The sequence below is a fragment of the Nothoprocta perdicaria genome, unplaced genomic scaffold (assembly GCF_003342845.1).
Source record: "Nothoprocta perdicaria isolate Ctin4 unplaced genomic scaffold, notPer1 scaffold_266, whole genome shotgun sequence".
NCBI classification, from domain to species: Eukaryota; Metazoa; Chordata; class Aves; order Tinamiformes; family Tinamidae; genus Nothoprocta; species Nothoprocta perdicaria.
This window is the reverse complement of record NW_020455495.1, coordinates 263,950-287,435: the sequence shown is the minus strand read 5'-3', so window position 1 is coordinate 287,435 and position 23,486 is coordinate 263,950. Positions and strand designations below refer to the sequence as shown.

At 40.6% G+C, this 23,486-nt stretch overlaps 1 protein-coding gene across 1 annotated transcript in view; it reads right to left on the bottom strand.

Moving 5' to 3' along the window:
- Nucleotides 1-22,905, bottom strand: part of PALM2 (paralemmin 2) — a 120,779-nt gene extending 97,874 nt beyond the window's left edge. Inside the window, exon 1 of the mRNA XM_026040790.1 lies at nt 22,544-22,905. Coding sequence (XP_025896575.1) covers nt 22,544-22,588 — 45 coding nt within the window. The 5' untranslated portion in view covers nt 22,589-22,905. The remainder of the gene's footprint in view (nt 1-22,543) is intronic.
- Between the last annotated feature and the right edge of the window lie 581 nt (nt 22,906-23,486).

Below are 23,486 nucleotides of genomic sequence, written 5' to 3'. Positions count from 1 at the left end.
CACTTGCAATTAAGTAGCAATTAAGTTGAAAATTCTTACATGAAAGCTATTCTGCAAGTCACCTTTGTATTTCACATTGTCAGAATGTTTAATCAAATAGCAGTTACAAAKAAGAAATATTTCATGTAAAATCAAAATTTTCAAACTGATTCAAATGAAAGATGAGATTTTACTTTTTAAAATAATGTCCCTCTTTTTTTYYCCCCCTTTTTTTAATAGGACATCTCTGAAAACCTGTGGAGTAAGAGAGAGTGCTCCTATCCTCTTACCATGTCCAACTCCCAGACCACAAATTTTAGCTCAAGAAAACACATAAATTATAAGGCTTTTTCTCAAAAATTKGAAAATAATAACAGGAGTTACAAAGAATAATTTGCTGATTTTTCCATAAGTTTCTACGAGGAATAAATAGCATGTTTTCCCCCACCCAGTTAGAAAATCTTGTCTACTCTATAGATTACTTCACATAGAAACACCCCTCTTCTCCAATTCCTGATAATCATGTGACTCTTTTAATATTAATATTAAAGACATTGCCATGATTTCTAAAATCCAGTCAGCCAGCTATGAATGGCAGTGACTTAATTGGATCAAGACAAAAAGAAGCAACCCAAAACAGTCAAGTTCACTCAGCTGTACTTTGTATGCTGCAGCCCTTCTTGCTCCCCTGTGATTCAGCCTCTAACACCCAGCAGGATGACCCAAAAACCTTGCAGACACTGGTTCCCAGTAGTATGTGGCTGGAGGACAGTGTCTATAACCACGTGTCACTACAGCAGCTAATAAGGCTCTGTTCCATTGACCTTTTGTAGTGTTGCTTAAGACTTTTTTGCCCCTTGAGTATCCTAAGAGAGGTATGWGTACAGCTACCTTGCTTACCTCTCACTAGTAGGAGCTCTCTGGCATTTAMGCGCACAGGGTCTTCATTCCTAATGAAGATTTAAGCCTGATGCCTGCTGTTTTCAGTAGGAACACAGAGCTTAGATCTGGGTAGAAATTCATATGCAAGAAAGTGAGTTTCCCTTTTTGCACAGAGATGTCTAAATGCTGGGAAGGTTGTCTCRCAGCACCTAGTTATACCCACCTCTAGTGAGGAAGAAGGGCTTTGAGGGTGGAACTTTGAGGATGGAAATGCTCATTAAGAATGTCAAATAACAGCTCCATCACTTGYTGGAGAAATAAGTTGTCAAAGTGAACACATCTTAGTCTCCATAACTAATTTCTGATTATTCAGGTAAATTCTCATTTGCATTCTTCTGCTATGCCATCTAACATCTCTTTATCTTGGATAAACCGAAATACCATAATTTATGTCTACCTCTCTGCATTGCCAATGTAGCATGGATTTTAGCACACATCTAGCTCTACAGAAAGTGAYTAGCACTGTATTTGATGGATATTCACTGAGATGTAGCATGTTTSAAACTCAACTCAGTTTTCACATGTCATTATCATGTATTACAACAGTGCCCAGAGTACACTCAAAATTTCTGGTAATTGTTGGCAGGGCACTTCAGAGAACAGCAGTTACCCTGAGTCTATAGCTTCCAATACCATTTCTTGTACAGAACATGCTGCACTTTCCCAGGCCCTAGCTTAAAATGCCCTGTGATGAAATGGGCCTAGCAAAGTCCAAGCCAATACATTGATATTTTATATTGTTTTTGGATACCAAGGATGTCTTTTTCTGCAGGATATAAGAAAGTATTTCTCTCAGTCCTACCAGCTCCCTTTCTGAATGTATACCTGTTGTGCAGTGTTGTCATGGCTGCAAAGTTAAACATCTTCCTGTGCCATTTATTTCACTGTTCAAAACACTCCCTGACTACAAAGAGCTGAGGTGAGGTGGCTTCTCATGGAGATGGAGAATCTGTACTCAATTAGGAAAGAGAACATTCCCTGTCAACAGCATGGGAATGGTATTCATTAACCTGGCTTCCCTCTCTGCACTCACATAGCTATCATCTAATTCACTGAAAGAAACTAATGTTTCTCCTGTGCCTCTACACTGCTCCTATGTCCTTACATGGCCTGACAAATAGTGCATCACGGAACCTTGCACAAAACCATTATTTCCCAAGTCTTATTTGAAGACAAGTTATACTTAATACATAAAAGGTAATCAAAATCAGTATTTTGAAAAAGAAAGGAAGAATGCATTCAATTTGTTAAAGATCAYAAAGCAAGAAGCAGGGTCTTAACATATACTGTTTATTTTTAAAATCAGAATTATTGTCATCCATTATTTGCTGGATAATAGAAATGTGTTTTGTGAGAAACTTCGTATTATCTTAAGGCAATTGTAAAGGATATCAGTACTGGGCACTAGTCTTTGTACTACAGTAATATTAAGGAGCCCCTGAGCAGAAAGCATAAATTAAAATTTAGTTATATTTTCTATCAGATTTCTGTGTGAAGACACACAGTCATGTTTGCACATACGTAGTCTTCCGCACTGCTACAATTCAAGTATGGTATTTTGTCCTGCAAAGGTTATGTGAAGGCATAATCATCATGAAAGCAAGTTTATGCACAGAATAGCTGCAGGCCATCTGTCTAAACTTTGCATTTGTTCTCAATGTGGGGCTCAAAGGGCAAGTTTCTGATAATTAAGTAAAACTTGCCTTGCTTGAAGCAGATCTCATGCTCCAAAAAMCAGCTACTACCAAACTTGAACGTCACTGTGGAGTATGCACAGGCAAAACAGCAAATAGTGTGGTGACTAGTTCTGTTTTGCCAGTTCTTGTGATTTTACAGCATGCTTCACAATGTCTGCTCTTCTTAAAAGCTCAGTATAGAGTTAGGTGACTGCATGGTATTTTATTGCTAACCAGCAAGAATGAGCACTTGTCTTGTAACATGGACCGTGTCATATTTTTGCTCCCCCAAGTGGTGGTAATGTTATGATAACAGATCCCGCTGGGCACTCTGGTGYCCAATTCTTTTGCATCACTTTACAAAAAAAAAGGTGAAGACTGCAGTTCCTGCAAAGTTTCCTCTCCTTTCGCATCCCCTAGAACCATGAGCTACTTGAAGCAGTGTTTATGATTTCAATAGTGAGTTCACCAACAATTTCCTTCAAGAATATTTCACCTATTTATCMTCTATTTATCATTTTATCAGATTAAGATTTATCATCTTAAATATGATAAAAAAAAGATAAAGCTGGTAATTTATAGGGATGTTATTGGCGTGTAAATACAAGAAGACATCTTATTTATATTTTTAAAAGGAAAACWGAGAATCAGTTTCAAATACTGAATTGAGAAGCACACATATAAGTTTAGAGTGAGTAAGATTCAGGAAAAGAAGTGAACTGCAGTCTCGGAATTTTCACACACAGACATCAAACAGTATAAAAAAGAGGCCTGGAAGGRATGGGTAGGTCCAATCTGTTGCAACATGTAGCAGCTTTGTCTCGCTGTARGAAAACATGCTTAGAAGCAAAGGAAAAGATACGTATGCAAGTGCAAATTTCTTTTCTTACATTTCTAGTCATTATTTCCTGTAGTGTGGTGAACTTGTTGTAACATGAAACAGTTTGGATCCATCCACCTGGAGTTTATTGCAAAAACGCATTCAGAGACTTATTCTGAACATATGCCCCTTTCTCCCCTCAGACGACAAGGATGCTATATTAGAGACTGCATTTTCAAAGATGCACCTAGTTAATGTGAAATCATTAAAAAAATAAAGAAGATAAATTTGAAAAAAAAATTGATCAGATCAGTCTGATAATGAAGCAAGACACAAGAAAAGCAAAAACAATTCTATCACAACCATAAATAGTTTAACATCATATGCATGATATGACATTTGGTATGATATGCGATTTTGGGCCCAAAATTTAGACCTGCATGAACTCATTACAAAGGGAAAAGTTTTTTAAAATAATCTTCTAAACAAACTACCGATTAGCTAGCATTTCTTGGCACACATACATCTTTCAGTAGGAATGACGATAATACGTGGACCTTCTACTTACAAGAATGTTCTTGACACTTTTGAGATATGTCTTTTCTAATATGTATATTACATAACTTTTACTGACAAATTCTGTCATAGGAGCCTTGTGCTGTACAACTAGCAATCAGAAAAGATATAAATACTAATAAAATACTGCTCTTTCACAATGATGCCTCATATTGCTTAATGAGAGAATGCATCTTTGTTAAGTAACTATCCAGCTGGTGGCCCTGATAGCTGACACTAGTGGAAAAGGCCCTTGTCCTTCCAAAATGCATACTCGGAAACTGACACCAGGAGTTTCACTCTTTTGATTTCTACCTGAAATCAGACCACTTCAAAAAAAATCAGATTTTCCCACCAACAATGCTTGAAAGGCAGAGACAAAGAAAAGATTTATGCCACTCTTACAATTTTAAAAATAGAATCATAGAATCATAGATGCCGAAGGTTGGAAGGGACCTCAGAGGTCATCGAGTCCAACCCCCCTGCACACGCAGGGTCACCTAGAGAACGGGGCACAGGGCTGCATCCAAGCGGCTTTTAAAGATCTCCAAAGAAGGAGACTCCACAACCTCTCTGGGCAGCCTGTTCCAGGGCCCTGTCACCCTCACAGTGAAGAAATGCTTCCTTAAGTTTCTGTGGAACTTCCGATGCTTCAGTTTGAAGCCATTTCCTCTAGTCCTATCMCTGYCCACCACTGAAAAGAGGCYGCCYCCCTCCTCCTCACTGCCTCCCTTGAGGTATTTATACACGCTGATCAGGTCACCCCTCAGCCTCCTCTTCTCCAGGCTGAACAGGCCCAGCTCTCTCAGCCTTTGCTCATAGGGCAGATGTTCCAGGCCCCTGATCATCCTGGTAGCCCTGCGCTGGACTCTCTCCAGCAGCTCCACATCCCTCTTGTACTGGGGAGCCCAGAACTGGACACAGTCTCCAGATGTGGCCTCACCAGGGCTGAGTAGAGGGGGATGATCACTTCCCTTGACCTGCTGGAGACGCTTTTCTTAATGCACCCCAGGATCCCGTTGGCCTTCTTGGCCACCAGGGCACACTGCTGCCTCATGGTCAACTTGTCGTCCACCATGACACCCAGGTCCCTCTCTGCGGGGCTGCTCTCCAGCAGGTCCACCCCTAATCTGTACTGGTGTCCAGGGTTATTCCTCCCCAAGTGCAGGACCCTGCACTTGCCCTTGTTGAACCTCATGAGGTTTCTCACCGCCCACTCCTCCAGTCTGTCCAGGTCCCYCTGGATGGCAGCACAGCCCTCAGGGCTATCAGCTACTCCACCCAGTTTGGTATCGTTGGCAAACTTGCTGAGGGAGCACTCCAGCCCTTCATCCAGGTCGTTAATGAATAAGTTGAACAGGACCGGACCGAGAACTGACCCCTGGGGGACACCACTAAGTACAGGCCTCCAGCTGGACTCCGCACCATTGACAACCACTCTGTTGTGGTTGAAGCCACACAAAAGAAGTTATGTGATTTGTAATGTATTGGACAGAACTGTTCTCTATCCATCTTTGATCCCTATCCCTATCCCTATCCATCTTTGATTCTCTTTCCTAAAAGCATTCTGTGAGCTCAGAGCATAAATGATTTTGCTTTCTAAGGACCAGTACTTGACCAGTAAGATAATCTTTGGATGAGTCTGTGAATTAAACCAGAACAAGAGGGAAAATGGATACATGCATAGCTCTAGTTACTGCAAATAAGAGTTATTTTTATATTTCCTAGCTGGATCATGGTAGATTTTGAAAAGACACACCTGATGTGTATCCAAACTTAGAAATAAGATAAATAGGTATTCACACTGGCAGTGCTACATGGTGTTTTCTGTGTGTTTTTGTATTTGCTTTCAAATACAGTCTGTCCCTCTTTGCAAAGGCATTAACAAAATCATTAACCATACCCAGTCAATTAAATTAGTGTCTCTAGAACAGTGCTAGGGACCATTACTACAAAAGAGAGAATCATAAGGTGAGCAGGAATGCATCCACTTTTCTGCCATCACTTCAGAGGCTGCTCTATCAGAGTCAAAAGGCAGACATTCATCCCAAAAAGTGCACTGATAAGGGTGCTGTGCACAGGAAAATTATACAAAATGGTAATGATGAGCGAAGTGCTGTAGGTGTCCCTGCTTGAGCAGGGATTTGGACTAGATGATCTGTAGAAGTCCCTTCCAACGTTACTGTTCTGTGATTCTGTGTGATTCTGTGAATTGGTGGCTTATCCCATCTTCAATTGTTCAGGAACAGCCCTCTAGCAGATGTTGAAAGATGAAGAATATTGTTTTCTCTGATGTCAGCTAATTACAATGTCTGAAAGCTCTGGGGAAGGATTTGAAGGGTCAGAGCATCCTGCAAGCAATAAACCAGTTGGTGCTCTGGTGCAGTCACTCTGCTTTGGTAAGGGCAGCATTTCAGTTGACTGGAAGTCTCAGAGCAGGCTGGGAGCTCCTGAATGGAGGAGGGAGATGGCTGCAGTTAATGAGGACGTGATCCATGAGGTGTCCTGCTAATGTGAGAGCTGAAAGAGCTACCTACAGGGTTCAGCTTGCTGCATGTCCCTGGGTAAATTGTTTCACCTCTCTGTGCTCTTTTGGCATCTCTTCCTATCCCCTATGAGGCTGGAGGATGATGTTCTGCATCAGTTCACTGTTGTGCCAGCACTGCAGGGCTCAGACCTCAGCTGGCACTGCTCTAATGCCATGAATGAACAACAGAGATTTCTTCTGCCCATTGCCAGAACAGAGAGAAAAACACCCTGAAAACACTCAGGAGGTACATAATGGGATTTCCTCTCCTATTCCTTGTAGCACTGAGTTTCATGGACTGCTGGAGACAAAGTAATAGAGATCAGGAAAGCACTTATGTCTGAAGTCCCATCTTCAAAGTACCATTCAGATATGAGGTGGTGGTTTTCACATCTTTCCAGTGGAACAGTAAGTATTACAAGCACCATTTCCTACAGACAGAGAGGGACACAAGTTTAAGTGGCATGAATAATGCCATGGAACAATTCAGGGACAAAGCAAAAACTGAATCTCTAGACCTTTCATTTTCTCCCATGTGCTTTTTCACAAGGCCAAGGGTCTGATCTCCAATAGTACATCCTCTATTCCTTCAAACTGAATAAATTGCTTATTTCTTTCTGCTTCCTATCTCTTTTTCCTAGTAGGAAAACAAAATAACACTGATTGACTGAATTTTTAACAACATGAATATCAACAATGGGGTTGATGTTCAAAAAGACAAGTAGATATGGCTTTCCCCTCATTAAAATATATGAAACTTGTGAAACTGGTTAGACACCTCAGAAAAATGCTTCAGGAATGGTTTATCACGTATAAACTATCCTAACTCTTCTCAGATAAAAATATTTCAATAAACACCTGGCTTCACAGACTTGCTGTAATATGTATTTGTTTTGTGTATCTGGCAGGTGTAAAAGCCAGTTGAGCTGAACTTTCACAATGTCTTTTAAATCAATAGGAAGAGTACACTGGATATATGAAATGTTACCAAAAAAAAAAAAAAAAAAATCTATTTGCTGAAAAATACAGCCTTTGGAAATATTCCATGCTAAACATTCAGAATTAGTAGATAGTTTTGACAATTTTGATATTACTCAATATGTTTCAGGGAAAAAAAAAAATGAGGACATAGGTATTCCTTCTCTCAGCAGCTGGAAAGAAAAAATATCCAAAGTTTGTGACTTTGTTTTGAATACCATGTTGACTATATTGCAGGAGTAAAGGCATAATTCTGCAGCCAAACACAGACTTTGGAAGAAATGATAAGTAACTTTTATAATCTGCTTTTTGAATCCTCTGAAACTTCATGTTGTGTTTACCAAGGGTACTAAGGTGTTTTGGCATGTAATTTTGATAATCAGTGTAGGAATTAAAGGATGACACACATAGAATGGTATAGAGATAGCTGTGCTTCTTCTAATTATTCTGTGCTGAAATTGGTGCTGCCATAACCAGATCACTTCCACTGCTGTGTGATGTGTGCTGATGTGCTGACCCAGTCCAGGAAACACCTGATTTGGCACACAGAGGATTTATTTTGGATAGATCGAAAAGTCAGATGTAGAGCAGTGTACAGATACATTTCACTATACGGTGTAGATATACCTCTCAAAATTGTAACTAACCTTTTGGGGCCTTTTAGCCAAGGCAGACATTGTCAGCATTTTTTTAGGTGGAACATCCTTGAAGTGTGAAGCTTTAGAAGACAATGCCACCTGAGCTTTTGGATGATGTTAACACAGGCATTTTTCATACAGTGATGCACTTTACTGTAAAAGACTCCAGTTCGTGGTCAACCAAAAAAGCCCTGCTCTAATTTCTTAAACAAACAGTTAAGCTGTCAAATCACAGGTCAAAGTGACATGTGCATAGTTTAAATCTCAAGAAGTAATTCCTGCCACAGTATAGCAGGAGGTGGTCACCAGCTTTGCCACCTTAGCAATAGTACTCAGTATCTGCAATTCTGCATCATACACAGAAACATGTAATGCATGAGGAATATATCCACAGCAAAATCATGGTTCATTGTTCATGCTTTAAGCAGTTTTATTGTTTTACTAAGTTAAAAATACTATCGAAAAAAAAAAAAGAAGCTACTTGCCATGTAGCTACTTGCTAGAAACACCATGTTGTACAGAAAGTCAACAGAAAGRTATCTCTGAGCACTTTCTGCAATATGATATGTACTGCCTTAAAATGCAAAAACGGAGAAAAGCAGACCTCTAAAGCTATGCTATATTCTGTGTACCTACTGCCTATCTTAATGCCTGTTGAAAACCGCGAAGAAATGATCTTATAAAGTCACAACTAACCTGGACAAGTTCTCTGATAAATTATTTTTTCAATTCCAAAATATTTCCCTAGAATCTGCTCTAAAATTTGTTTCAGTGCATGACTTTCCATTGATTCTTCCAAGTATCTCAGAAACAAGCTAGTCTGGAGAAAGAGAAACAATAAAATTCAATAACAGTATTATTCTGATTCTTTTCAACCAGTATTATTTTAAGTTATTTCGAGAGTCTCTTTCCCATCTGATCTTTAATTAAAATTATGCAGACGTTCCAGCTTCTTAAATGTTCATAGTTTCACATCTCTCAGGATCACAAAATTGATTTTCCTGAAATTTAACTTTTTTTAAATCTCTTTATTTTTCCCCTAGGTTGACAAATCAAGATTGTTATTGTGTTCTCTTTTCTTTGTAAAGTTTTTATATAACAACAGGAAAATAATATTTTGAGGGATGCTTCAATTTTTTTTTTTTTTTGCTCCACTTGGATTGCATTATTCTCCTGCATCTACAGACTTGCATAAGTCAACTGCCAAGTTGCAGAGAAGCATTGTGCTTCATATCTCAGATTGGTTGCAGAAGAACCCCTTTATGTGTAAGTTATTACAAATGGGTTATCAAACAATGTCTTAAAGCAAGGAGAAATATTATCAGTCAGCCCAAGGACTAGAATGAATATTGAGAGTTTCTCCCATCCCAGGACAAGGTCAGCTAACCTTGATATTTTATTCACTAGACCAGACAACTCCAACTAATTCTGTTGTTCCTCAAAGGTCATATTATTAGTCTTTTAATTCTTTCTGTTTCTCCTGGAATCTGCTCTATTCAGTCCATATCTTTTTTGAAGGGTAACATCTAGAATTGGTCTGAGCAGAGCAGAAAGCTATCTTACAGGCAACATTCCTGTTTGTACATATCAKCCTCTTTGCCCTTTACATGACATGAGATAGCAATCTCATGTTCAATTTTTCCCCTACAATCCTCCCATCCTTTACTTTATCCAGTTAATTGATTAGTATTGCTAAGAATCTATCACTTATTTTAAAGAAACAATATGAAAAGGTTAGCAATCTGTCAGTATTGTTTTGAACTCTTTTTTACATGTGTTCACATTCTCTTCCTGCCAAGAGCAGATTAGAATGATTGTGATCCATTATCTGATTATCTAGTTCATGAAACACTGACTACAACCAAAACAAGGCCAGACAGGCAGGGCATTGACTCACCCAGGTGTCCATTTTGCCCTTGAATTGCTGTTACATATAGTCTTGATTTAGTTTGCCATCTGCTTTCGCACCTATCCCCCTAATTTCACCAGGACAATGCTCTCATCATTTAAGTATCTCACCACTTTGTAATCCTTCAGCTGCTTTTAGATAGCTTGCTTTAGATTGCTTTTAGATTGTTTTTAGATAGGTATCTTCAACTGCAATTAGATAGGTTGAGTATGTAACTGAGCATTAAACCTTTTAGAGATTTGGAGATAAACTGGTAGGTCTAGGACTTGCTATTCCCACAGTCTAAAATATGAGCCCATGTCCTCCCATTTGTTTTCCAGAACATCACCAAACCATCACAAATGCTTGAAATCATGCTAAAAATGATAACAGTCTCTGTCTGGCTGTTTAAACCCCCTAAGAATGAGTTTCCTTCAGGTTGTGCTGCATGAACAGGACTCGATGAAATTTTCTTTGTTCTGGATAAAAGCGACCCAGCTCATATGTATTCAGGTATCCTGCTCATGCTTGTTCAGGTTTATGATTTTAATGTCTGCAGGGTCCACTTGCTGGCTGAAAGTCATGGCAGAAACTTCTGGGTGGGGATGGACCCAAGAACTTTCACCTCATGTAGCACAGTTATCTTCATGTTGTTGAGTACCAGTCCTAAACTCCAGGTGGCAGTACTGACTGGAAGATGCAAGTTAAGGATATAAAATTGGGTTAAAAGGCAACTATATCAGCACTAGGCATTTAGTATATCTACCAGAAGGATGCAGTGCACTTCTTAAAGTCAAYAGCCAGATCTACCAAATTCCCTTTGTCTTCGTAAAAATCATGTTGATTAATGGTGGACAAAACCTAGCTCATGTGAAAAAGAAGAACATCATCAAGTTACTTCAAAGTTCAATACCCATTAACTTATTTCCCAGTATTTCCTGCTCCAGGCTAGCCCGTAACCTATGTCAAAGTCCAAGCCCTACTGTGAAGACCTATATGTCTAACGCCAAGCTTACCTTGATCATTCTTTGGCGTCATTTTTTATTTTTTAAAAAAAGGAAATTCCTAAAATCATAATCAAGAAAGAGGAGTATGACCTCAGAAAATCAAAAAAGAGGAGTATTAAAAAAAATCAGAAAGCAGTTTGACTTTGACACTACTCATACTTAATTTTCCTCCGAGTCAGTGTGCCACTTGTAGCCAAAAGGACAATCTATGCATCAAAGCCATGCAGATTTGACTTCACCATCAGTGAGGTCATCTGTGCCACAGTAGCTTGCAAAAGCAGACAGCCTGATGCCACTTCTGTCTTGAGCGCTAAGTGAGAGCAACCTCCTCAGAAAGCATATGCACGGTTGTCATATTTTCAGTCAACACAGATAGTGACAAAAAGTGCCCAGAGCCACCTGATGTTTTTGAACCTTATAAACTTAAAGCCAGGCTTGCCCAGACTTACCCAAAGTCATGTGGTCACTTTTATCCACATCAATGCAAAAAGAAATTCTGTCATGAAGTTTACAAGGATAATGTGCTTCCAATGAATCAAGGAGGATCTGGAAACATCTTCATTCTCTCACATGTCAAAGTAAGGTTGGATGTTTGCTACTGAGTGTCACAAACCAACAGCAAGTAGAAACTGGAGCTGTAGATACTTTGAACATCAAMCTTCTTTGCTTATATYTGCTTTTCACAGAATCACAGAAAGACAGAATCACAGAATGGTTGAGGTTAGAAGGGACCTTGAGAGATCATCTAGTCCAACCTTCCTGCTCCAGCACAGACACCTAGAACTTGTGGCACAGGGCACCCGCATCCAGGCGGGTTTTGAAGACCTCCAGAGAAGGAAACTCCACAACCTCTCTGGGCAGCCTGTTCCAGGGCTCTGTCACCCTCACAGGAAAGAAGTTCTTCCTCATTTTCAGAAATACTTTCCTGAGCTGTATGTTCTCATACAGGGGAAGAATGGTTTAGCATACTACAGAGAGGAATTGCCACATGCAGTTGGGAATTCGTCCAAAATTCCCTACAGATTTGTGGCAGAATTTTAATAGGAAATTCCTGAAAGCTTTTTCCTGTTCAGTACTGTCCATGCCCTTATTTCTGCAGTGGAATACATTTTAAAAGAAATCAAACCTCTAATTATGAATTGCTATCCCAAAAATATCATTAATGCAAACAGTTTTCTAGACTAGAAACCTACTGTTTCTGGAACAATGCCTTTGTGGGATACTCAGTCCTATGGAACTGACAGGTGTGCTTCTTCTCCAGCCYAATTTGACTTTTCACACATAGACTTAGGTGTTAACCACCAGTGACATTATCTCATCCTGGTGGTTGCCCCCCTGATCTCCTCCCCCATTTAGACAGTAACCATCAATAACAGTCCTGATGGCTGCATTCTGACGAGGTGATAAGGGCTAATTGGGTATATTCCAACCAAAATTGGTCTGAAATTAAAAGAATGACTATAAGTCAATCGTCTTATCCCGTAAATATGGTGAGACCCCAAGARCCCATTGAGTTCTCCTTGCATTCCAATGGGCTGCATGCCAGGTTCTCCCCTTGAGCAGAGATGTCTCTGAAGGATACTCCTTGGGACTGTGAGATCCTTGTGGCAACAGATCTGTGGTAAGTGACTATAGTATGCTCTCTTTTTGAACTTGTACACTTTACTGACATAACTCTGCACAAAAATTCCTTAGTGATAAACTGTTGACTAGGTTTGGGACTGGGATTGGATTTAGCTGCATCCAGACTCCTCTGAGAAGGAGTKTGGAAAGCAAGGCAGTCCAATCTGAAGCCTGTGACTCAAATGGAGGGTCTTCTTGTTAATTCTGTGTATATCTTGCACCCCATGCAGTAAACAATAAAGTGACCTTGCCACAGAATCTCATTAAACCATTGTCCATATCAATAAAACCTATTAGTATTTCTTTAATATGAGTGTATTGTGTCACTCACCCCCACCCCCACTTGTTCCATGAGAGAAACACAGAGTAATTCACAGAGATGGAAGTCTGCACTATCCTTTGCCACATCCATCTCACTGAAAGCTTTAATCCGGATCATGGGCAAAGTCATACGTGGCAAGGACAAAATACTTGCAACCCACCTAGGTTCTGCTCTTTCACAGAAAAACTTCAGCTATTGTACATGGATTTCAGTCTAAATCTTCCACTTTTTTATTCTTCAGGTATAAGAATTCCATATTTAGTGCAGAGAATGGTATTTCTTAGTATATCACTAATAATGGGGCATACCTTATAGAGGCTATATTTAGACTGCTTTTATTTATGCTTTAAACAGATTTTTTTTTTTTTTTCTTCTCCCTAATCTGGCTGTCTAGAAATTGCTCTGAACCTCTTGCTTAAAGCGAACAACTTATTAAGCTTGTCACGATGTTGGGATGAATTAATGTATGTTTGAAATTCAGCATTTCTCCCTTCCACGAGAAGAGGTCTTAAAGATGCAGCTTAACATGCCAGGAAATGAATAAGCCTTCTGCTGGAGCCTATTCCTCTAAAGTGCAGCAAGTCCTTGCATATGCTTATGTTTATTAAGAACAAATACATGATTAACAGCTTAGCCTTGCTATTTATGCCAATGTATATAGGAATTAAAACTAGATAAGGGATTAACTCCCAAATGCTATACCATTTACACAAAGCTGCTAGAATTTACCAAAACATACAGTTTGCATATCCAGTATAGTAATTCCGTACCAGAGCCAGGGCATTATAGAATCTGGTCCCACACACTGCAGTTATCATACATGTAGTGACACTTTTGATGCCAAACGCTTGCTTTATGCCTCAAATGGGAAAGAGTTGGATGACTCGGGATTCTCTGGAAACCCTTGATGTCAATGGGAGGGATTTTTTTCTAACAAATCGATGCTCAGAGACAGCACATGGTGCAACACAGACCTGTTTCAAGTGTGTGTTTGTTCCAATCCATGTCCCTCTGGGATGYGTACTGGGAAAGACAAGCCAGTTGCTGGTGGCTACACTGCAGCCCATGGCACTCAGAGGGGCCMGAGGGATGCTTGGATTTAGCACCTCTGTCCCCTCCCAAGTGTCCCCATCCACTCTCTTCTTGTGCCTGCTGCTGCCATAAACAGCCTGCAGCGCAGGGCTCGCTGCAGCACGCTGCTAAAATCGTCCTCCTCTAGCAACGAATTACCAGGTAATACAGTGTTTAATCTCTCTTTGCAATTTTAGACTTCCTTGGCCATTGCCTATGAGGTTACCTCCTTTCACAATGCAGGACTGTTTCTAACGTTCTGCAGAGAAAGAGCATGGCTGAAGCACAGGTCATGTTTGACACTGTCCCAAATATAATGCTGGAAAGCACGTTTTATTTAGCTCTCTGCTAGTAAACTGAGGACTTCCTTCTTTCTGTTCCCCGTCTATAAATATATATATACATATGTATTTTTTTTWWAAATCAGTGCAGTCCTGGCTCTGAACCCACCTCTGCTGTCCCAAGCCCTCAGCAGGTTGCCATCTGCTGCTATTCTTACACATTCCAGACTGGCCGAGCCCCACCTTGCTAGATGTTTGCTGTGGACTGCGATAAACACTCCACGGGAAAACGCAAGTTAAAATAACCAGACCACCACTGAATTCAGCAACCTGAGCCCCACACCAGCTGGAAAGGGCAGTATCTCCCTCCAAAATGAGCTCCCCGAGCTACATTGGTGCTTGCTTTCTTGCACAGGGAGGATTTGTTTTTACTGGAAAGAGGAAGAATGCTGTGCTTGCCTCCAGTGCCCAACCTTGCTAAAAGTCAGCTGAGTAACAAAAAGCATCTGTGCTTCAAGAATGGAGTGAGTCTGGAGTGCGGATGCCAAAAGCCATGYCCGTTGCAATGATGCTTGGCTTGCTCGGGTGATGTTAACTCTTTAAAACACAATGGCTTTCCTGGCTCAGTACTCACCAAATARAAGCCTACTCTACCCCAAACTAGAGGCATAGCATCCCTGTACCGCCACAGCTCCAGATGAAGGACCCTCATCTTAGCAGCTCTTCAACCTACATCAGTTCTGAGCAGGTGCACACACTACTAGAAAGTGGGTAAAATTTAAGATCCTGTCCCAAATATCATTCCACCTCATGAACAAAAGTGTGAGATTGAATTCACGGCTTTGCCAGTCTTGGTGGTGAAACAGGCAAACAAATCCTTTCCCTGTGCTCTGTTTCCACATTTGCAAACAAATACTCTCTGTGCACACAGCCATAGGATCTGCTTACAAAGAAAGACTGTGAGTGATTGTAACTTACTACTGGTGCACTGCTTGGTGCTCTTCTGAATTAATGCCCCAGACAAATCGTCTTGCTCATATCTTTATTTTGCAAGGATTCAATTCGTGAAAGGTAGCCCTTTCTTGTGAGGATAAAACTGTTGTGAAAAGCTTGGTGCAAGCAGTCATTCCTAGAAGAACAAGGGCATTACAGCCCCAGCTCCATACCATCACACTAACCAGCCATCGCTTTTGGTAGAGAATGTAAATGCTGAAGTCACACTTGTGACTTCACATGAACATCTAGTCCACTCTTATCATGGCATGCAGTATCTGATGTTAAAGAACCACACTCCAGGTCACAGCTGTCCAGCAGCTTTCAAAAAAATCAAATTTTTCACAACTACTTAACAGCAATTTACTAAAAAAGAAAAAAAAAGTCACAAATCTTCTCCCATTTTCAACCTCTTCTGAAAAGCAGTTCTTAGGAWGTATGGATTGAAAGCCAGTATCTCAGTTCCCTGTTTGTGCTCAAGAGATGTTAGTGATGTGTTAAGAGCTAGGAATGTGCTGTGGAAACAATTCTAAATTTAAACAGTTGAGTTTGGGTAAGTCTGGAGACTGTCTAGAAATTTCTCAAGAACAAGTTGGTTTCTGGTATCTTTGTTCCTAGTTTTCACTGATACTTTGACAGCAGTGTTTTTTCATATGTCCATTTCTATTGTTGTTAGGTATTGCTGTTATTCCTACAGGAATAATGCAGTTAAACCCCAAAATGTTAATCYTAACTTCCAAAATATCAGAGAAATTTTAATTCGGCTTTGTCTGAGAGGGCAAAGGGTATAACATTTCCTATACTATGCAGAAATTACCAATGATTTATATGATCCAGAGATGAAGAAAAGATAGGAGTGTGGATTTCACTGTGGAAACTCTCTGATGAATCTGACCTATGCTCTTTGCTGCATTCCAGGATAGGGCTGGAAATTTATGCTCAAGGACACCTCTCTTTATCCTTTAAAACACATGTGAAAATTTTACTTCCTCTGCCACCTCCACTGAGGTTCATAGGAAAATCACAGGTTCATATTTATGCTCATAACATAGATTTCATTAAGATTTTGTTTGTSATATTGTTTAATTTACCCCTTCTGAAAGCTTTCCTGGAAATATTTACAGCAGCATATTCCTGATACTGCCCAACACCACGAGATGTTCCTCACCATAGAGAMGGCTAGAGACCTGTTAAAGTTTCAGTTAAACATCCTTACCTCAGAATTTAAAAATCATATGCATTCTTTGAAATATTATGGCTGCAGATACAAATAAGGCATTTTTTTATATCTGAAACCTGGATGTTAGGAATGTTGAAGAAAGAGACTACAGAAGTGTGGCTGTTATTAGTGAGAGCAGTAACTACAGTTGCAAATAYGACAATGAGATAAAAATGGGAGTGGAAAAATTGTTTAAAAAGTATAGTCACTGTATTCCTAGGAACTTCATGATGCTTTGTGGGAGGGACTATTCTTTAGTATCCTAACTCAGGAAAGCACTTAAAGATGTGGTCTGCTTCAGGAATGTGTTTATGTAAGTACATAGGAAGAGTGAACTGGGCCAGATCACGGATCTGTCTAGCACACTGTCCAGTCCCTCACAGGACCAAAACCAGATGCCTGRGCAAGACCTTAGGAGCTTGACAAATGTGCACGCTATCTAGCGCTCTGCTCCAAGCAACCTCTGTTTGCAGCTCAGCAGTTAGTTAGTATTTAATGAGTAATTCTCTGTGGATTTCTCTTCCATSAAGTGGCACAGAGGGCACCTCCAGCCCAGGTGCACTCTGAGCACCCACCACACCATGCGGAGATGCTCATTGCAGCCTAGCAAAGATGTGAAAGCCACCACTGTGGCTTTGGGTCGTCCATGACTAACTCTTGTGCCAACACTGAGCAGCCTCTGCTGATTCTCTACAATACCCMAAACCATATACAATTCTGCACACACCTCATCTCACAAAACTAATTCCCCAGCAACAGAGCTTGCTTACTTCCTCCACACCTTCTCGCCCTTCCTTCTGCCAGCTTCAGATCAGAAAACAAGTAAAACAGATTTGATCATGATCAACTTTAAGAAAAAAAATATATACAACACACTTCCTAAATGAAAGCATCCGAAAGTAGTTTATTTAAAATTTATGATTTTTTTTTTCAAGTTATCTTCAGCACAAGGGTTTCTAGTATTCTTGAGTAATGTTCTTAGGAATGGCTCACAAAAAAGACTGTTTAAGCAGCATGGCAATAAAATTTCAGCCAGAAGATCTATTAGCTGCAATTTATGACTTTATGGAATGAAAGAAAATAAGTGAATGGGGAGAAACACAAACATTCATGCCTTTGTTAATARGTGAACAGGAATGTACTCACACTATGTGAAGCTAACAGCAATTTCTGATTTCTGATTTTTAATTTCTGTTGGTTGCGGCACAGAGGTCAGGGAGAGAATGTTAACTTTGCCTATACTACCAATGAAAACAATGAAACTATATTGATAATATAAGTGCACTTTTATATGTAAATGCATAAACATTTCTCTTTCTGGGAAAATTCCAAACCATTTCCTAGTTTAATTAGTCTGAAAATTATCTCCTTTGCAGAACAAAGATTTTCTGCCTGTTCATAATGCATTAACTTTTATACTGACCTCTAGTTCCTTGTTAAAGACAGTACTCTCTGAAACACAGCTCCCTCTTCTGAGGTATTGGCTGTACTATTTGGAYGCACAATTCTGCATTCACCTTATTTTAACACCTGCTGTATTTAAGGGGATTGCGTTTACCAAGTAACACAACTTGTGGCATATGACTTCTTTTTGTCCTTATTATTTACAGCTCCACTAGTCTTTATTTCACTTTGCATTTACATCGTAGTATGAATAAAAATATTGGACGTGATCAAGCCTTGCTGGCGTGTAGCTGCCTTCACTCCTACGGAACCGGCTCTGCTCAACACTCTTCCTCACTAACAACAACTTGCTGAGATCTGTCACTCAGATTTYGTCCATCTAAGGTATACACCACTGGAAGTGCAGAGCGCTATTTTTAAACCAGAACATTCTGGAATACTCAGTCAAGCACCTGATGACTTTTAAGTAATGTTAGGTCCACATGGTGGAGCTTAACAAATAAACTTGCAATCCCATAGAAAAAGCAAGAATGTTCTTGCTCGACGAAAGCTTTCTTCCACATCGCTGCTTGAATGTCAATGACTACTTTCCTCTAATACTTTAATACACTAATGGATCTGTGACCTGGGCATGGATAAATGCTAACCAACAATATTGTTGTTTTTAATTGTAAAGAACATGCTACATTTTAGCAGCTTCCCATTTCCACCTAAAGGTTGGCATCTGATTAACTTAAACAACTTATTCTGTTCCTTAGTTGTTGTCCTACTGGAAGATTCCTTCTAACTGAAGTGTGTCAGTGATGGCCTTTAATTCACTTTATATGCATATGAAACACATTCACTGTATCACATGMATATTTGTACCCCAGATACATTGATACATATTCAATGTCCCCACTTCCCAGATTTATAGCTGCTTGCTAGGCAGGCCTCAGACAAAAAAACTACATTTCATAAATGCTTGGCTATATTTATACTGCTGTCCGATGGTGATATCTGGAGTCAAAGAGAATGGAGCCATTTAATAAATTGCAGAGCCGTGCAGTTTATTTACCCAAAGTGTGAAAAATTGCTCAGCTCACCTGTTCTGTAGCCACTAACTCTGCTTCCTCAGGGACTATTGGCATTCCAGACTTCTGAGAGACTTAGGGCAGGCATTTTTTTTTTTAAAAGCCACAGAAATGCAGAAATGTTTCCTTTTTTCTTTTCTTTTCTTCTTTTTTTTTTTTTTTCCACACACCATTTTACCCATTTTCCYCTCGAAGGAGAGGGCAAGCACAGACTCTTCTCTAGCAAAGGCTTGGGGAGGGAAGCCCACCTTTCCCACCTCTTGCTTTCACATCCCGCTGGCCTCTTGCACACAGATGGGCACCACTCTGCTCCATCCATGGGGAAGAGCAGATCAGCACTGTGGTTATTTAAGGTAAGGCTCAGACACAGGTTTTAGGAACAGCGCGGGATGACGGAAGGGCTTATCAGTATCTGTCTGTAGCATGCACAGCACTCAAGATGGGAGCTCTGGAGCTCTGGTGTGACCTGTGCTAAAGCAAAGCTTTTTTTTTTTTTTTTTTTTTTTTTTTTTTTAAAAAAAAGGCAGGCATGGGATTCCCCATGCCACAAACTTTACATTTTTCCTCATAAATGGAGAGAACTGAGAAATTACTTCACTGGTCATTTCCTCACATCTCTCTGTTTCTAAGAACTACTGTAGCATCCTCAAGTTGCTCTAAGGAATTTTAGAAGCCTCTGAAACAGATCTAAAAATCATGACTAGGCACCTGCCATGGTATTAAAAATATACATTTAAAACCTGTATTTTATCAGAATTGTACACTCTATTTTTAATGGTTTATTTAGCTGTGTAAACACTGGAAAAAATAGCATCCAAGTGCTCCACAGTCTTTCATGAATCACTAGCAGCTCTCTAAGACAAGGGCAAAGTCCGTTACTCAGTTTACAGATGGAAGATGAATGCACAGAGAGGCTGAGTACTTGCTACTGGCAAAACAAGTGACTAACTCATGTTCACCACGTTTTTGATTAATGTCCTAACAGTTAGGTCCCTTTTTCTTTTCCCTCTTCTCATTACACTCTCTCTCTTCCAGAGAAGTATACATTTAAAATTGTGGTTAGCTAGAATAAGAAAGTACAGATCTCATAGAAAAGTGTCAGTCTTCTGCAGCAAATACTCAGATTTCTATGTCTGGATTTTATTTTCAAAATTTACCCTGCTTCTTTTCCTGACCAGATCTTTTCCCATGGCAATTACAATTATAACAGCACCAGTACAAGCAACTGTATGGAGAAGTATCAATGACCACAGATAGGAGATTATTCCTACATGCTTAGCATTCAGCAAGACTGATCAGACTGCTGCAGTAAGCTTCTCCTTTGTTTACTAAGATGCTACAGTCTAGTTAAAGCTTTTTTTCCCCCACTAATTTCCTACAGGGAACACCAAGCTGAACTGAAATACTACCTTTACCATGCCTAAGAGAACAAGGTTTGACCTTAATTTTAAGTAACTGAGAAACACCATCCAACTCACGCCATGTGATTCATCCTGGTGGAGCAAAGTTTACATTAGAAGCACGCTTTTCAGAACCTGATAAACTTTTGCAGTACWCCAAGTGAGAAGAGCAACCTCAGAAACTTGTATGGCCAACTTGTTGCTTTGCAGAACATATAAGCAAGCAAATCAGTATTTGGACTCAGATTTGATCTTAAAACAAGGCTCCTCCTGACATTACAGTTCACTCCTGAAATCAAATTAATTGTATGTATTACTACACTATATTTTATTTATAGTCAACCTAGTAGGCTTCACAGAAGTAGAACCCACAATGGAATATATGTAGAAGGTCTAGATTCCTCAAAAAAAAAAAAAAAAAAAAAAAGGCATAAACTTAGTGTAAAAGGCTACATAGCAGATAGTAACCTCATATGTGTTATGGCCTCATTGATGTGAAATGCAAAGCACCAAGATGCATACAACCCGAGTCTCTTTGGTACACAGTCGAAGTACTGCATGTGCAGGGGACATGAATGCCAGTTGGTTTTGTGTTAGTTATATAACAGACAAAGAAAGAAAATCATATTTTTTTTTAATTAGAAGACAATTTTTTTTCCGACTCATGCATCATGGTAATACATTTAGCACTTCCAGAATACACTGCAGTTTAATTCTTCCATGTATCTTGGCACAGAACTTGCAAGTCAGAGACAGTTGTGAGAATTAGCTCAAGAGGAACGTTACTAATGTTTTAATGCTCAGAATTAGTAATGCCTAGGCTRGCAGAAAACTACCAGGGAGCTTTCTTAAAGCGGCTATTTTCCACTGCTTGAATATTGGCCATAATATTTTCCTTCCATAACCAATGATATCATTTGATCTTACTCAGGAAATATTTTAGGTAGAAAAAAAAATGTATTTAGTTTAACGCTGGTTATTTTGAATCTCCATGGGCCTATTAGCAGAATGACAGACTTTAGGAAAACAACTTGGCACAGCAGCAGCCATTCCTCCAAGTACAAAGGAGATCTATAGCCTGTGTCAGCTGTAGTAAAAGGCAACATCTGTTGATCACTGGTGATCCCGGGGCAGGGGATCTGAAAACGGCGGCGAGTTCTGCCGTTCCCTGCCCTTCCACGCGGGGTGTGAGCGGCCTGGCCGCGGGCACGTTCCGTACCATCCGCCGGGACACAGCTGCACCGACGTCCCCGCCGCGGAAAGGGGCTGCGTGCCGCTCGGAACAAGGGCCGGCTGTGTGGGCTTAGCAGATGAGCAGCGCTCACAGAAACACTGCGCTTCTCACGTGACGTGTTTGCCTTATCCGATGAGCTGGCGTTTTCTGTGTGTCGCGATTAGCGTGCTCTTTAAACGCCGAGGASCCATCCTCACGCAGCACCGTTGTCCTCCAAGGAGGAAAATCTGGCGCTCACCCCGAATTGGATTTATCAGTAAATGTGAAAATAAATGTTTTAGCTTAGAGGGGGAAAAWTTCTGCCTAAGCTTTACCCCTCAGCAGGATGTAACTGAGCAAGGGATTTTTCTCAGAGCATTTGCTCTGCTGTGGAGCTCAGGTGACAGTYTAATACTAATAGATGAAATAATCARGCAGTTCCTATAACGGATGTTTTTTATTTGATTGTGTTAGCAACTAATACTATTGGAATTATATTCTGCAGTRAAAGCCACTCTGCAGCAGATCATTTTGGTTTAACTTCTTAATCGGCTTAGCTAAAAGTCCCACAGTGTGAAAACATCTTTTTTAGCAGAGCACCGATTTTCTTCTGCAATCTCCCCTCCTCCCTATTTATTTCTCCTTTTCTTCCCCATCATCTGTCTTTTAAGTACGCCACTGTGCATTCACATTTTTTCTTTTCCAGCACGTGTCAGCTCAATGCACTTCTTCAGAACCCTCATTCTCAGCCAAATCCTTCAAAACAGACTTTAACCAGTCATTCCCCAAAGGAAAACTCCATGCAGAACTTCTCAAAAGCCCATGTTTCCCAAACGCTTTCCAGCCACTGTGCTGGAATCCCCCCTTGCTCCAGCAACTCGCAGCTCCCCCAGCTGCATAGACAAAAGAGCAAATAAAATGAAAACTGACTTACTGCTATGGCTTGGAGCCTTTCCTTGTGCAATTCTGCTTCCGCCATCCTGGAGAAAAGGACACGAGAAGGAGAGAGAAGCAGACAGGAGGGAAAAAAAAAAAAAAAGAGGAAAGCAGCACAGAGGCTGCAGTCACGGAGGGGAACTCAGTTACACCACAGAGTAATTGCAGAGGAAGCTGAGCTCCTGCGCAGTAGCCGGCCACTTTTCAGAGGCACTGCAGACCGGCTCGCGGGAGGATCATTTCAGTCCCTGGCCGGGTGCCTGCCTCGCTGCCTGTCTCCCAGCTGTATTGCTCGCTGCATCTCACTGCAGCTTCTGTGCGCCGCTGCTGTCACACGAGCCATGTGTGCGCTCCCCGAGCGGCAGAGCGCAGGGAGAGCTCACACCGCTATAATTTATTTTATTTTTTTTTTTCCCCTTGCATTGACGTCTCGGCTCGTTTGCTCCTCCTATGGAGCGCCGGGTCAGGACAGGAGCTCGGCATGGGGAGCGCTGTGGAGTGGGAGCGCAGCAGTTTGTGGGCTGCTCCAAGAGGCTGCTGCAGAGGTGGGTCTTCAAGAGCAAGCGTGCGTGGAAGGGAAAAGGTGTATATGCTCTTCTTGCATGCATTGCACACGGAAACACTGCAACAGCAACACTGGATGCCCCAAAGTGACAAAGCAACATGTGAAATGTGTGGATGGCGACCTTGGGTGTCTCGCAGGCAGGGAAGGAAGCGGGTGGGGAATGGAAGACTGAATTATTATCATGAAGGCACTTGTTATTTCATGCATTGGCTCTGCTTTTATGCATGCTTCACTAGTAACCTCTGCATATATCTTTTTGTATGATCTTGGAGCCACCAAGCACTGGAGAGCTGACGGCAGCAGCAGCATCCTGCTGTTGTCCCTCTGCGAGGAGCAGAAGTGCATTTTGCAGGCTGTAATTTTGGTTTTGTAATCA